The following is a 13,048-nucleotide window of genomic DNA, read 5'->3' as shown; positions in this document are numbered from 1 at the left end:
TGAAGAGCATCTCCCAACTCCTTAAGGAGATCTCTTTGCAACTTAGTAAAATGGGTTAAGTAGTTCAGTGAATGGAGAGCAAAAGTCGCTGAACTGAACATGCATTTCCCATATCTATCCATAATCCTACACTCTCAATTAGGAGGATGGATAGACTAGGAAGTCTCAGACATTTCCTTTTTGGTGGCCGCGACCACCACCATGGCATCAACAGGAGCTCCTTTGGCTAAGAACGTTTTGTCTAGTGGGGCTGATATAAATTTGTTAGGCCTCCTAGAAACAGGCTCTACAGACTCCAGTGACTCAAACGCCTTTCGAGAAATCAACTGCATGAGCTCATTGAAGGGCGGAGACAACCAAGAGGTGGAAGGTTGGGACCCGAAAGCCTTCGGGAGAACTGACTCATCCTCAGTAGGGTTTTTAGACTGCCAAGCACCCCTCTGCCTAAGGATCTCAAATATCTCAGCAAAGGAGATATCCTCAGAGGGGGACCATGGGGACACGTCTAACTCCTCCAAGTCAGTATCAGATGTTAAAGACTCCTGTGGGGGGTCCAAGTGTCTCCTCTTCCACAATCTCTTCCTAGGAGCCTCCTCAGTGGGGGCTTCTGGAGAGGTCTCAGAAGAGCAGAGGCCACCCTGTGGGGCTACCTGGGGCTCTGGGTCTCTACACTTAGCCTGGATCATTGAAGCAGAAGCAGACACAGGCGCTTTAGGGGATGAAGAAGCAAGGCCTGAAGTCGAGGATGTCTTGGGAGACTAAGCTCTCCTCATGGCATCAAAGGCACCACTGCTCCGATGGGAAGGAGTCAACGGATCCAAGGGAACCGTCAAACCCCCACCCCCGCACCGAGGCAGTGGGCTCCAAGCCGGAGGTAGGAGCCAAGCTCATCCGAGCCCAAGCCCCGAGAGGGAGAGTCGACACCAAGTCAGTTCGACTATCCTCTCCGGATCTGACTGGAGAGTGTCAGCTCCTAGAATCCCCGGTCAGTGCAGAGGATGTCAGAGTGGATGGAGCAGAGGACACTGAAACCAGCCTCGACCCAAACGGCTCCACGATCAACAGGTCTGATTCTTCTGGCTCTGAAAGGCCAGTATGGCTCCTGAGGAAGAGTAGACAAAGCAGGAGTAGTGGACTTCGGCTCTGAAGCCGCTTGGGTCGGAGCCGACAACAATTTAGCCAGGCCTGGTGCCTGGAGAAGCTTCTGCACTAATCAAGCCATATCCAAGGCTGACAGATGACCTAGAAGAATGAATAGATGGTGCCAACTGGAGTAATGGTGACTGAGACACTTCAGATACTGGCTCCAAGGCTGTGGGCCAGCTCACAAAAGAAAAGATAGTTGGCTCCGAAACCTGTGGAGCCGATGTCTCATCAGATTTTTTTTGACTTTTTTGATTGTTTGGAGTCCTTAGATTCACCAGATGACTTGGAGGTCTTAGAAGATTTGCTAGCAGCATCCTGGACACACAATGCCTCTTGAAAAGGGTGTTTTAACAAACTCCTGTCCATTAATTTCCTTTTACTCTCTAACAGAACCCTGGAAGAAAAGGAATGGCAGATAGCACAAGATTCTTGCAAGTGAACAGCCCCCAAACAATATACACAGGTAACATGTCCATCAGTGACTGACATTTTTTGATTACAGGCCAGACATTTTTTAAAACTGGACTTAGGATGCTTGCCCCCATCATCCACCATGATACCATCCACCATGATACCACTCTAAACACATGCAGATAAATAATTAGAGTGAAAAAAGTAATAATAGGCTCTAAACACACACACACACACACACACACACACACACACACACACACCTGAGATTAAAGTATCCAAAAAACTCATACTATAACTACTATAGAAATGCTATCTAAATACACACACTGCCCAAAGTTAACTAGGTCAAAAAACGAGGCCAAATATTTAAAGAGTAAATATAATAAACACATGGGAAGGGGAACTGCAAGGAAGCTATAAGAGCTAACTAACTACCTATGTCAAAAATTACTAATGCTATATAATAGACTACTAAATATAAACATTTTAAAGTTGACTGGCCCGAGCTTTCACTGGAACCTCTGATCAGATGTCGCGGCAAACTAGATCTGAGGTATTTCACAGTACGTCATGGGATAGGGGGCTTGGCCTCGAGCTACTGGAAGACCTCGAGCTTTGCATGTGGCCGTATCGGAGCACAGAGATCGGCTCCAAACCCATCAGTTAAGAATGAACGGCGAGACTGAACAACTTCACATTTAAAGTTTTGGTATGGCCCAGCCAGAGTCCAGACCTAAATCCAATAGAAAATCTGTGGGGTGACCTGAATAGGGTTGTGCACAAGAGATTCTCTCACAATCTGACAGATTTAGAGCTCTTTTGTAAAGGAAGAATGGGCAAATATTGCCAAGTCAAGATGTGCCATGCTGATAGACTCCTACCCAAGAAGACTGAATGCTGTAATTAAATCAAAAGGTGCTTCAACAAGTATTAGTTTAAGGGTGTGCACACTTATGCAAGCAGTTTATTGTACGTTTTTTTTTTTTTTATACTTTTTTCCCCCCAACAGATTTGTTTTTCAACTGAATTCTACAGATTATAGGTCACATTAAAGGTGAGAAAAGTTTTGAAATTATTTATTGTGGTGTTTTTTTTTTTATATTACAAAAACCTGGCATTTTAACAGGGTTATGTACACATTTTATATCTGAAGTAAGCGACACCACCAATGTTGTTTTTGGTTTGGTAAAATAATTTTAAATAGATTAGATAGGTTGACAGTGGACAATTAATACTCTGTGTCTTTGAGTTTTGTAACATGTACATATGATTTACAAGTGGGTTACATTTTTATGAAAATGATCTAGTATACTGATACATGTGTAATGTATGTAGTTATTATTCGTCTTTTTAACTAGTACACATTATGTAAAGGTCATATATTTGATTGTATTTTATATATTTTATATTTGGGTACAGATTTTTTAAGAGTTTTTTAATGTCAAATGACGTTGTAAAGGGTTAACTAATCAAGTGATTGGCCTATCCCATGGTATAAATAAAGGGGATGGCCACACAACATATTGTAACTTGATAAAGCCTGGGATACACCAGGCGAAAGTGCTCGTTTTATATTGGTTTTGGATTATTAAAGCAACTTCGACTTCCCAGTACTGATTTTTTTGCTTGTTGGTGGTGATATTTGTGACTAACAAGATTATTGGACTTTGTACACAACTTTATTTCTTCGGTAGCTCGAATTTGAGTGATATTTGTTATCGACCACAGTTTTCCTGCTCTTCCTGGGTCTTTCACATTTTATATCTACTGTATGTACTTCTTGCACACAAACTTATACTGTTAAGTTTCAGAAGCATTTATGCAACAAAAAAAAAAGTTACACTGAAACCAATCAAGAAGGGGATACATTCAGCAAAAGTGTAAGCTGAAGATAGATAAAACAGTGCATGCTATTAATTTTCCTCATGCGACTCTTTGTTGCTCCTTGCTCCACCATTCGACCTTTACTCAAATGCTAAAAATCAGACAATCACACCTAGAGTTTTTAATTCAAACCTCACCTTACCAGGTGCAAAGAAATTATTTTGTGATATATAATTGGACTTTGACACCACAGCCGTTAATTGCAGAAAGTGTTTTTCTGATACCGATAATTGCCCTGGAAAAAAATCCTCCATCATTGATATCACCGTTTTGAGTTTTAGTTTGGATTTTGTAACAGTCATAAAATATAAAATGATTTATATAGTAAGTAAAATATTAAACTTTTAACTGCCACATCTAGCTTTTCCAATGTAGACAGAATAAACTGAAGATGGAGAAATACATGACTGTTGTAAAGAGTCAGGACCAGCAACAAAGTCCCTTATAAATTCTACCATCTAATCTTCCAACTCATCGCGTGAGGGTTGTGATACCAAACCATTCCTCCCACCCTGTTCAAGCATCAACACTAGTTACTCCCACCTCTACAAGTATTTTGTTCCTTCCCTACACTGCACCACTCATCTACTACTGTCAATTCCATTAGGCAAACGTTTCATGGTTTGTTCTGTCAGGAGATTAAAAGTCTCCATTTAAAAGTTTTTATGTTGGTGTAAGACTTTGTGGCTATTGCTGCTTACAAACAGATCTAGTATTTTTGAAGGGCAGCTATTATTGCAAATGGGTCTTAATCATATTTACAAATACTTATCAAGAGTAAGGCTCCCTCCCTGCTCCCACCACTTTAAAATTATATATTACACAGATGCACACAAAATGTTTATAAAGTTACTTTAGCAAAAATTACAGCAATGAATCAGCTCAGGGGAGATAACAGTTAGTTATGTACTCACCATAACGATCGATGTATGCGGTCCATCTCGCCTACATTCATTACTGATGGGTTCAGAGCCGAGAATAGTCTCCGACTCGGCCGACTATTTTCTAGCACGAAGTCTCTAATTGGCTGGGCTAACCGGTATCCCAGGTTTTCCGTGTTGCTTGTTAACAGAAATGGATGCAGTGTGCTATCCATTTGGAAATTATTTGGAGATAGCTTTTCCCTCTGCTCTTGCAGCAAAGCTAACCAGTAACTGATCAGACTTTCTGAATGATTTAGTCCTGTCTAGATAGAATCTGAGCTGGCTGTGTACATCTAGACAGTGCAGGATCATTTCCCCCTTGTTTTGTGGGTTAGGGAAAAAGATGGGCAGATGAATGGATTGGTTGAGAGCCACACTGGACACCACTTTGGGCATGAAGGGCAGGTTAGTCCTGAAGGAAACCCTGTCAGCATGGAAGATGATGAAGGCCTCCACAGCCATGAGTACTTGTAGCTCAGAAACTCTTCTTGTTGAAGTGATGGCCAGAAGAAAAGCTGTCTTCCAGGAAAGAAAGTTTAACTCTGCTGAAGATGCTGGTTCAAAGGGTGGCAGGGTGAGCTTTTCCAACACAAAGTTAAGGTCCTAAGCTGGGGTGGGTGCTCTCCTGGGCGGCCTCAGGTTACTAACCCCTCTTAGGAATTGCTTGATCAGAGGGTGTGAGAAAAAGGGGCTATTCAGTGTGGAAATGAGCAGAGATAGTGGAGGCATGAATTTTAATACAGGAGAGACCACTGTGTAGCAGGTCAGCTAGGTAATCCAGGATGAGGGGTAGGGAGGGCTGTGCCGTATCAGCTCCCTTAGCCTGAATCCAGCTGCAGAACCTTTTCCATTTGTCAGCATAAGACTTTCTAGTGCTAGGGCATCTGCCTCACATATAACATCTAGAACCTGTTTATGGAGGTTGGGAGATTGATCAGTGGTCAGGGAATAAGCCAGGCTGCCAAATTGAGGGTCTGCAATTGGGGATGCATGAATTCTCCTTCCCTCTGGGTCAAGAGGGGTGGGGTCTGATTGAGATGCCATGGTGGCAGTGGGGACAGGCTGCGCGGCAGTGGGTACCAGTGCTAGCAAGGCCAATCTGGAGCAATAAGAATTGTCCTTGGTTTTTCCTCCCTTATTTTGAGCAGTACCCTGGAGAGGAGAGGTAGTGGAGGAAATGCACAGACCAATAGATTGACCCAGGGGAAGGATAGGACATCCACTTTCCAAGCCATGCACTGATGCACCCTGGTGCAGAACTTGCTGAGATGATGGTTGGTGTGGGAGGCAAAGAGGTAGACCTTCGGGGTGCCCCATTTCTGAGTTATTAGGGTGAAGGTTCTTTTGTCTAGCTGCCACTTGTGTGGGTCCAGAAGATTTCTGCTTAAGTGGTCTGCCAGAGAGTTTAGAGAACCTGGCAGGAATTGTGCTAACAGGCGGAGCTGCATGGCAGAGGCTGTGTGCCAAAGGGTGGTCATGACCTGCCGGCATAGAGGGTAGGAGTGAGTCCCTCCCTGCTTGTTGATATACCACACAGTGGTGGTGTCTGTTTTGATCAGGAGAGCCCCTGGACATAGAAGGGGCCAGAAAGCTGTCAATACATGCTGGACAGCTAACATCTCTTTCTGGTTAATGTGCAGATGGATTTGCTGTAGGCTCCATTGGCCCTGTATGCATCTGCTATCCAGGTGTGCACCCAGGCATAGTCTGATGCATCTGTGGTGAGGGTCTGGGTGGCGGGGGGTGGTGAGAAAGGTAGTCCCTTGTTGTGGGAGCATGCTGCTACTTCCTTAGGCAAGGCTTCATTGGTATTAAAGAGTTTCAGGTGTTGACACTAAAGGCTTTTTAGGTAAAGTTTCCTCATATGCAGTCTGGCATATGGGATGAGTAGAATGCAAGATGCCATGAACCCCAGAGCTTGCAGGATTTTCCTTGCAGATAACTGGGGTCGGGTGGCTAGTTGAGAGAAGTAGGCTGTGGGGTAAGTTTGCTTTTCTGATGTAAGGAATGCCACCTGGGATGCTGTGTCCAGGCTTGCTCCCAGGAATATAATCCTTTGGGTGGGTACTAGTTTGGATTTCTTTTCACTGACAGCATACCCTAGGGAGGTCAGTAGGGACTTTACAAAGGCCAGGTTCTTAAGCAGCTTTTCGTGACTGTCTGCCTGAATTAGGCAGTCATCAAAGTATGGGTAAATTTGGATATTCCTTTGTGTGCAAAAGGCAATGGCAGGAGCCAAACATTTTGTGAAAACTCTAGGAGCAGTAGACAAGCCAAAAGGAAGTGCAGAGAACTGAAAGTGCAGGGATCCGGCCCTGAAACGTAGGTATTTCCTGCATGATTCCCTGATAGACCCAAAAGAGGCCTACCTCCACATCCCTAGGATGGCTAGCCAAGCATCTTTGGAGAGCATGGTTAGCAGTTGAGGGTCTACCTTCACCCTATCGCATGATGAAAATATCAAAACGGCAATAATGTCATAAATGCTGTATATTGAAAGTGTTGTTGCGGGATCATGGTACAATGGGGATGAGAAAATTTGCAGTTTCCTCACTGTAGTGCGATCTCAGAGTTGGTATATATAATTAGCAGGGGGGGGCACAGCCCCACCACAAGAACAGTTTTGATGTACAGCTTTTTCGATGTTGTATGCCATTCGATATGGTCATCTTTCAACAAGGTAATACAGATGCAGCAGTTGCTGGAGGGTGAGCATCTTGAATTTTGGTATCACCAGGAAGGTGTTTAGAATGGTTAGATCGAGGATGAGGCACCAGGTGGCTTCTTTTCTGGGTACCAGAAATAGTCTGGAGTAGAAACCTTGGCCTGTGTGTTCTGCAGGAATGTGCTCTATTGCCCTCATAGACAGCAGGGAAAGGACTTGGTTTTTCACCACTGCCCACTGGTTTGGAGGTAGATCTGGGAACCTTTTTGGGGTTGGAAGAGTGTGGAAAGAAAATTTGTATCCCTGGGACACACTATGTTGAGGACCCATCAATCGTTGGTAATGGGGGCCCAGGTGCTTGCGTGAAAGCAGAGTTTTTCCCCTAGGGGTGAATGCAGGTAGGCAGAGAGAGGGTGTGGGGGAGGAGAGTCATTGTGAGTTCTTACCATGAGGGGGTGGCTTAGAACTCCTTGGTTTTGAAAATGAGGAATTCCACTGTTTAGATCTCTGTATTCCCTATGGCTCCTGTCTGGGGGGTTCTGCTTCCCTGGGGTCTGGGCTGAACTGACCTGGTGGGAGCAGGAAAGGACCAGTGCTTGGAGGAGCAATGCCTGCTGAACCTTGGTGGCTGGACCTGTAGGAAATCCTTAACTGTTTGCAGATTTAGCTTTTTCTTCCATCTTTAAGACCTCCTCTGCCTCAGTGCCAAATAAGTTGTCTGTGCAAGGGTGCATCCAATCATTTTGATTTAACGTGGTCTGGCAAGGGCTGTTCCTTAAGCCATTCATGTCTTCTAAGGACAGAACCAGTGACTGCTGCCCTGCAAGATGCTTCTAGGGTGTCAAAACCACAGTGCAAGGTGTGCTTATCTAACTGTTGTAACTCTACTTTTTGCACAAGCAGGAAAGGAAGACACTTTTTGTTTGAGGAGTTCCATGGTATGTTGCTGAAATGTTAGCATATGGAACTGGCAATTTAGTGCTCTAATAGTAAGAGTAGCAGAGGTGTATACTTTACCCCATATGTCTAGTGATAGAGAATCCCTATCCGAGTGGGTGGGATTCTTAGAGATTGCTTTAATTCCTTTAGGCCCTTAAGAAATTACGTCAGGGTCAGCAGTAGGGTTTTTGAAAAGAAATTTGTGAGAGTCAGGAACTCTAATACTTGTCAAGTTTTCTGGGTGCAGGAGGGAGGGTATCAGGAGTCAAACTGGATTCCAGGAAAACCTCGTCCACAACATCCAGGACTGGGGGAATGGCAAGGGGTCTGTGCTGTGGAAGATCCAAGAATTCTCTGAGTCTCTTTTTAGACTGAGGGTAGTCCTGACATTCCCATTGAAAATGCGCCCTTAAGGTAGGAAGGGTTTCCCCAAAAGAAAAAAGTCCTCGGGTGGAGAGGCTGAAGAAATAGAATCCTCTGCATCAGAATCCTCATAAGCAGAGAGGGGTCGCATGTCTTCAAATTCAGATGCATCACAGTCATCAGACTCCTGTTCGGACAAAACTACTGGGGACAGATCTCTTTTCCTTTTGGAAGGGGTAGCTTGGCTTCCCCAATCAGCATAAGGTTTTCCACCATTTTAAGCATTTGAGACTGAGACAAGGAAGCAGGTGCCTGAGATTGGGTCGTCGGTTTCTTGGGTGTGGTTTGCACCCTGGGCCTTAGAAACTCGGTAGTTTTCGAAAGAACGGTAGATGCGAAAGAAGTTGTCGGTTTGTGTCAAGAATCGGTAGTGCGAAGTACTTCCTCGGAAGCCGGTGCCTGCTCAGTGGCTCCAGACCCATCCAAGGGTGAGACAACCACAGGATCCTTAGTCGAAGAGGAGTTTTGTGGCATACCAAACTCAGAAAGGGGTTGGAAAAGCACCTCACTGAGGACCGGAGAACTGACGAATAGCTTAACCAAAGCATCGTCGGTAGGTTAGGACCTGTGCGGTCTGTCTCTGTCTTTATCCTTAAGTTTTTTCAGAAGATCTGCTGTCAGATGGCTTACCAAAGCCATATCGGAATTAGGGGACTAAGCGAAAACTTCTAGCTACAATTAGGGCCCAACAACATATAGTTTTGTTGTTAAACAAAGCACAAAAGCAACAGCGAGGAACCTCTTGGTCTTGGCCTAAGCAAGTGATGCAGTAAGAATGAAAGTCTCGTTGTGGTACTTGCTTTCCACAGGCGAGACAATTGTTAACTTTTTCTGACATCAGTTAGTGCAAGAAAAAAGGATCCCCAACGGGGTACTTAGCTTTAGAAGACTTCAGTTTCAATTCGGAAAAAGAAACTCGGGTAGTGGCCGACTAGCACTCGTGCGAACTGCTTCTGCTTCGGTCTCCTCAGCAAGAAAGACTGATGTAATGGTGTTGGCTGCCTTGCTTTATACTACTGATGACCTGACATCAGTCCTGAAGCAACAGCAACCGACGCAGAAATACTAAGCCTCTGGTATTCGGGCAAGCAGACTGCTACCCTGGCAGGGATAACCCAAATGTGAGGACTGCAACAGTGAAACATGAAGAACATCAGCCTTTTCTGCAAATCATACACAGAGCCTGCAACTCAATTTGTTGACTACCTTCCAAGCTTCCTTCCATACACTACTGCCCACTCACCCCATCTTCGATTCATATTTACCCAACACATTCCACTGTTTCTCTCCCTTTCTCTCCAAGATCTGTATACATAGCCCTATCCTTCCTTTCTGCATCCTTATCAACTTCCAACCATACCTTCTTTCACCTTTAACCCAAACACAATTTTTGACAGATTAAATATAGCCATTAAAAAATGTCCAGTCCATCCAGGCAATCCATATAGGTCTGATGAAGCAAGTGGAAGCAGCAGCAGAAAAAAAAAAAAAAGTACCCCACTTCCCTCCACTAGCCCTTATACTTTTGAAAATTTTGAAAACCCCTTCTCTCATCTTTTTAATCGAACTAACCACAGTCCTTCAGCTTTCACGCTGAAACTCCTCATTACTCCAATCCTCTACAAATTTCCATGTCCACAGTCCTCTACTCTTCTAATCCATGCTGTTCCTGGCAGTCATCACTTCCCCCTCCCATTTACACCACCTTATTTTCATACTCAACACCCCCTCCTTTGCCTCTGTACTATATTAACCTCTGTTGCATACCTTTGGAACTCTGGCATACCCCCAACCCCTTAATCTTTTGAGCAGAATGAACTATTAGCAATCCTGTATCTTGTTCACTCTCCATTTGCCAGATAAAATTTGGAGGATACAATATCAGAGACGCTTAACTGTGGGAAAGATGCATTTTAGACTCATTTTTCTTCACAGTACATGGATAAAGCCTACTCTGTTTTAGTACATGGATAAAGCCTACTCTGTTTTATTTACTGACTGGAGTAAAGTTCCAATCCCATTTTGCCATTTTCAAGCTCAGCCTGCGATACAACAAAAAGCAATACACAATCAGGTAGGCAAATTCAATATACATGTTACATGGTGCCAAATAAGTACAGAAGCATCTTCGTGATGAACTTCCTGGTTTAATGTTTCAACCAGTTTTCTTGCCCTCCTTTTGGCATTGATCATTCCAAATAAAGTAAAATATGGTCAGTACACTAACAAAATAAGCAAGCTCTACTGGAGTTTGTGCAAAACGTATTTTGTTAGAAGGTTTAAATGTTACATGATCATAATTTCCACACAGCTAAGTTAACGTATGGAAAATTATGAGAGGAAAAGAGAAAAAAAAAAAAAAAAGCTTAAATGACTACCACTAACTCTTACAGTTTACGGCTATGTGAACAGACTTCAACTTACCTCCATTGGAAGTATTGAATTTAATACCAAAGTCTCCACTGGGACCACCAGGATTGTGGCTTGCTGTCAAGATGATACCACCAATAGCCTTGATTTTTCTAGTAATGCACGATACTGCTGGAGTTGACAAAATTCCATTTTGTCCAATTACTAAACGTCCAATCTATAATGAAGAAACAAGAATATAATGTAGATCTACTGAAGGCTGCCTTAAAAAAAAATCTCCCTCCCCAACCAAGACAGATGCCATCTACCACAAAATCTTTAATAGTACTGGTTAAATGGTTTCAAATTCTGCAACAGTAAATTTGTAATCTAACTCACTAGGTCTACATGACATAATGACTTGAACAACTGCAAAGACGGTTACATAAATAAGGAACTTATGATGTACAACTCCACAAATGAAAAACATGATACATTATGAAATAAACATTCTACAAGGAAAGCAGTAGAAAGATGCAGGTGGATTTAACTCTTAACACTCCTCGATTTCCAATACAGAATAAAAAGGTGACAAGTCGACGTTTACACAAAATATTCTTGATCTTTTAGTTTTAGTTACTAGAAAGGCACAAATAAACAACCAATTCAATAATGGAGGACATGAGTCAACCAATTCTATTTTTCACAACAATTAAAGTTTAGAGGAATATCAGTATGTTCCAAGTGCAATACAAGTTGAGGTACAACTGCCTACTTCATGCCAAAACTGTGGAGGATAATCAACTTCCTGGCCAAGTGAAAACCTCTTTTGTAGTCTACTTTACAGCCATGGACTAGGATCACAAGGCAAAGAAGAAATATAGAGTAAAAGAAAGAATAACACAGCCAGACTGCAAAACACAGTTTTTAATACTTATTTTTAAACGCTTAACAATGAAACTAAGTTTTTCATCCCGTTTGAATACAGGACTTCTTCAGAAACTAAAACAATCTAAAAATTCTAAGACTGGTTTTTATACATAGTTTCCAAAAAGCGCGCTAAGTCCTAAAATTACTTTACTTTTTAAATCTCTATGGTCTGATGTATATTGTATATTATTGGATACACTTTCCCATCTACTTTTAATTTTTAAAAAACATAATATATACATATATATATATATATATTATATATATATATATATATATATATATATATATATATATACACAAAAATATATGCATACACCTCAACCATATAAAATGTATAATATATAAAATATGATATAATGTGATATAATGTGAGATATAGGATATGTAATCATTATGATATACAATAATATGTATAAAGGTGCTTTAAGCACATGGGAGCATGAATTTATGAATTTTATTAAATGTTTGTTTTGAATTTTCCAGTATCTGAAATGTTGAATGTAATGTAACTACATATATAAGTTTTGTACATATGGATTATCGTATATCATAATGATTACATATCATATATCTCACATTATATCATATTTTATATATTATACATTTTATATGGTTGAGGTGTATGCATATATTTTGTATATATATTTTATGTTTTTTAAAAATTAAAAGTAGATAGGAAAGTGTATCCCATAATATACAATATACATCAGACCATAGAGATTTGTAAAGTTGTTTATGTCATAATGTTTTCTTTATTCAGATTATAGGGATTTGTAAAGTTGTTCACGTTAAAATGAATTTTTTTCCAGTCTCTTTTTGTTAGGCTGTATATGCCTTTAAAAAGTAAAGTAATTTTAGGACTTGGCGCGCTTTTTGGAAACGATGTATAAAAACCAGTCTTAGAATTTTTAGATTGTTTTAGTTTCTGAAGAAGTCCTGTATTCAAACGGGACGAAAAACATACTTTCATTGTTAAGCGTTTAAAAATAAGTATTAAAAATGGTGTTTTGCAGTCCGGCCGTGTTATTCTTTCTTTCATTCGTTTGGAGATAACAGTTGTTTGAAATGTAGAGTAAAACATCTACAGTACTAAAATCACTCCACATATTTTTGGAAGGAACCTACAGCAAACCTACAAAGGCATAGGAAGAACAAGCAAACCCATCAAAGACAAAAAACAAAGATCAGTATTAAACCCCAGACTACCTATACAGTAATGCACAAGCCTCAATCACCGATTAGTAAAAACATTGCATTCCTTGCAATGACACATTATGGTTAACTTAGAGGAAAGGGAATTAAGCAAATAAGGACAAAGCAGTCAGATGGTAAAGTGGTCAATAAAACATCAAAGACTTCATTTTACTTTTTG

General features: G+C 41.6%; 1 protein-coding gene across 2 annotated transcripts in view; it reads right to left on the bottom strand.

Moving 5' to 3' along the window:
• PGM1 (phosphoglucomutase 1) overlaps positions 1 to 13,048 on the bottom strand; it is a 426,650-nt gene that overhangs the window by 288,047 nt on the left and 125,555 nt on the right. For both annotated transcript variants that reach the window (XM_044085557.1, XM_044085556.1), the window contains exon 2: positions 10,819 to 10,981. In XM_044085557.1, coding sequence (XP_043941492.1) covers positions 10,819 to 10,981 — 163 coding nt within the window. The remainder of the gene's footprint in view (positions 1 to 10,818; positions 10,982 to 13,048) is intronic.

Source organism: Protopterus annectens, chromosome 10.part0 (assembly GCF_019279795.1).
Source record: "Protopterus annectens isolate FY-2018-M chromosome 10.part0, PAN1.0, whole genome shotgun sequence".
Taxonomy (NCBI): domain Eukaryota; kingdom Metazoa; phylum Chordata; order Ceratodontiformes; family Protopteridae; genus Protopterus; species Protopterus annectens.
The sequence above is the reverse complement of the archived record's forward strand: the minus strand, read 5'-3'. Positions and strand labels throughout refer to the sequence as shown.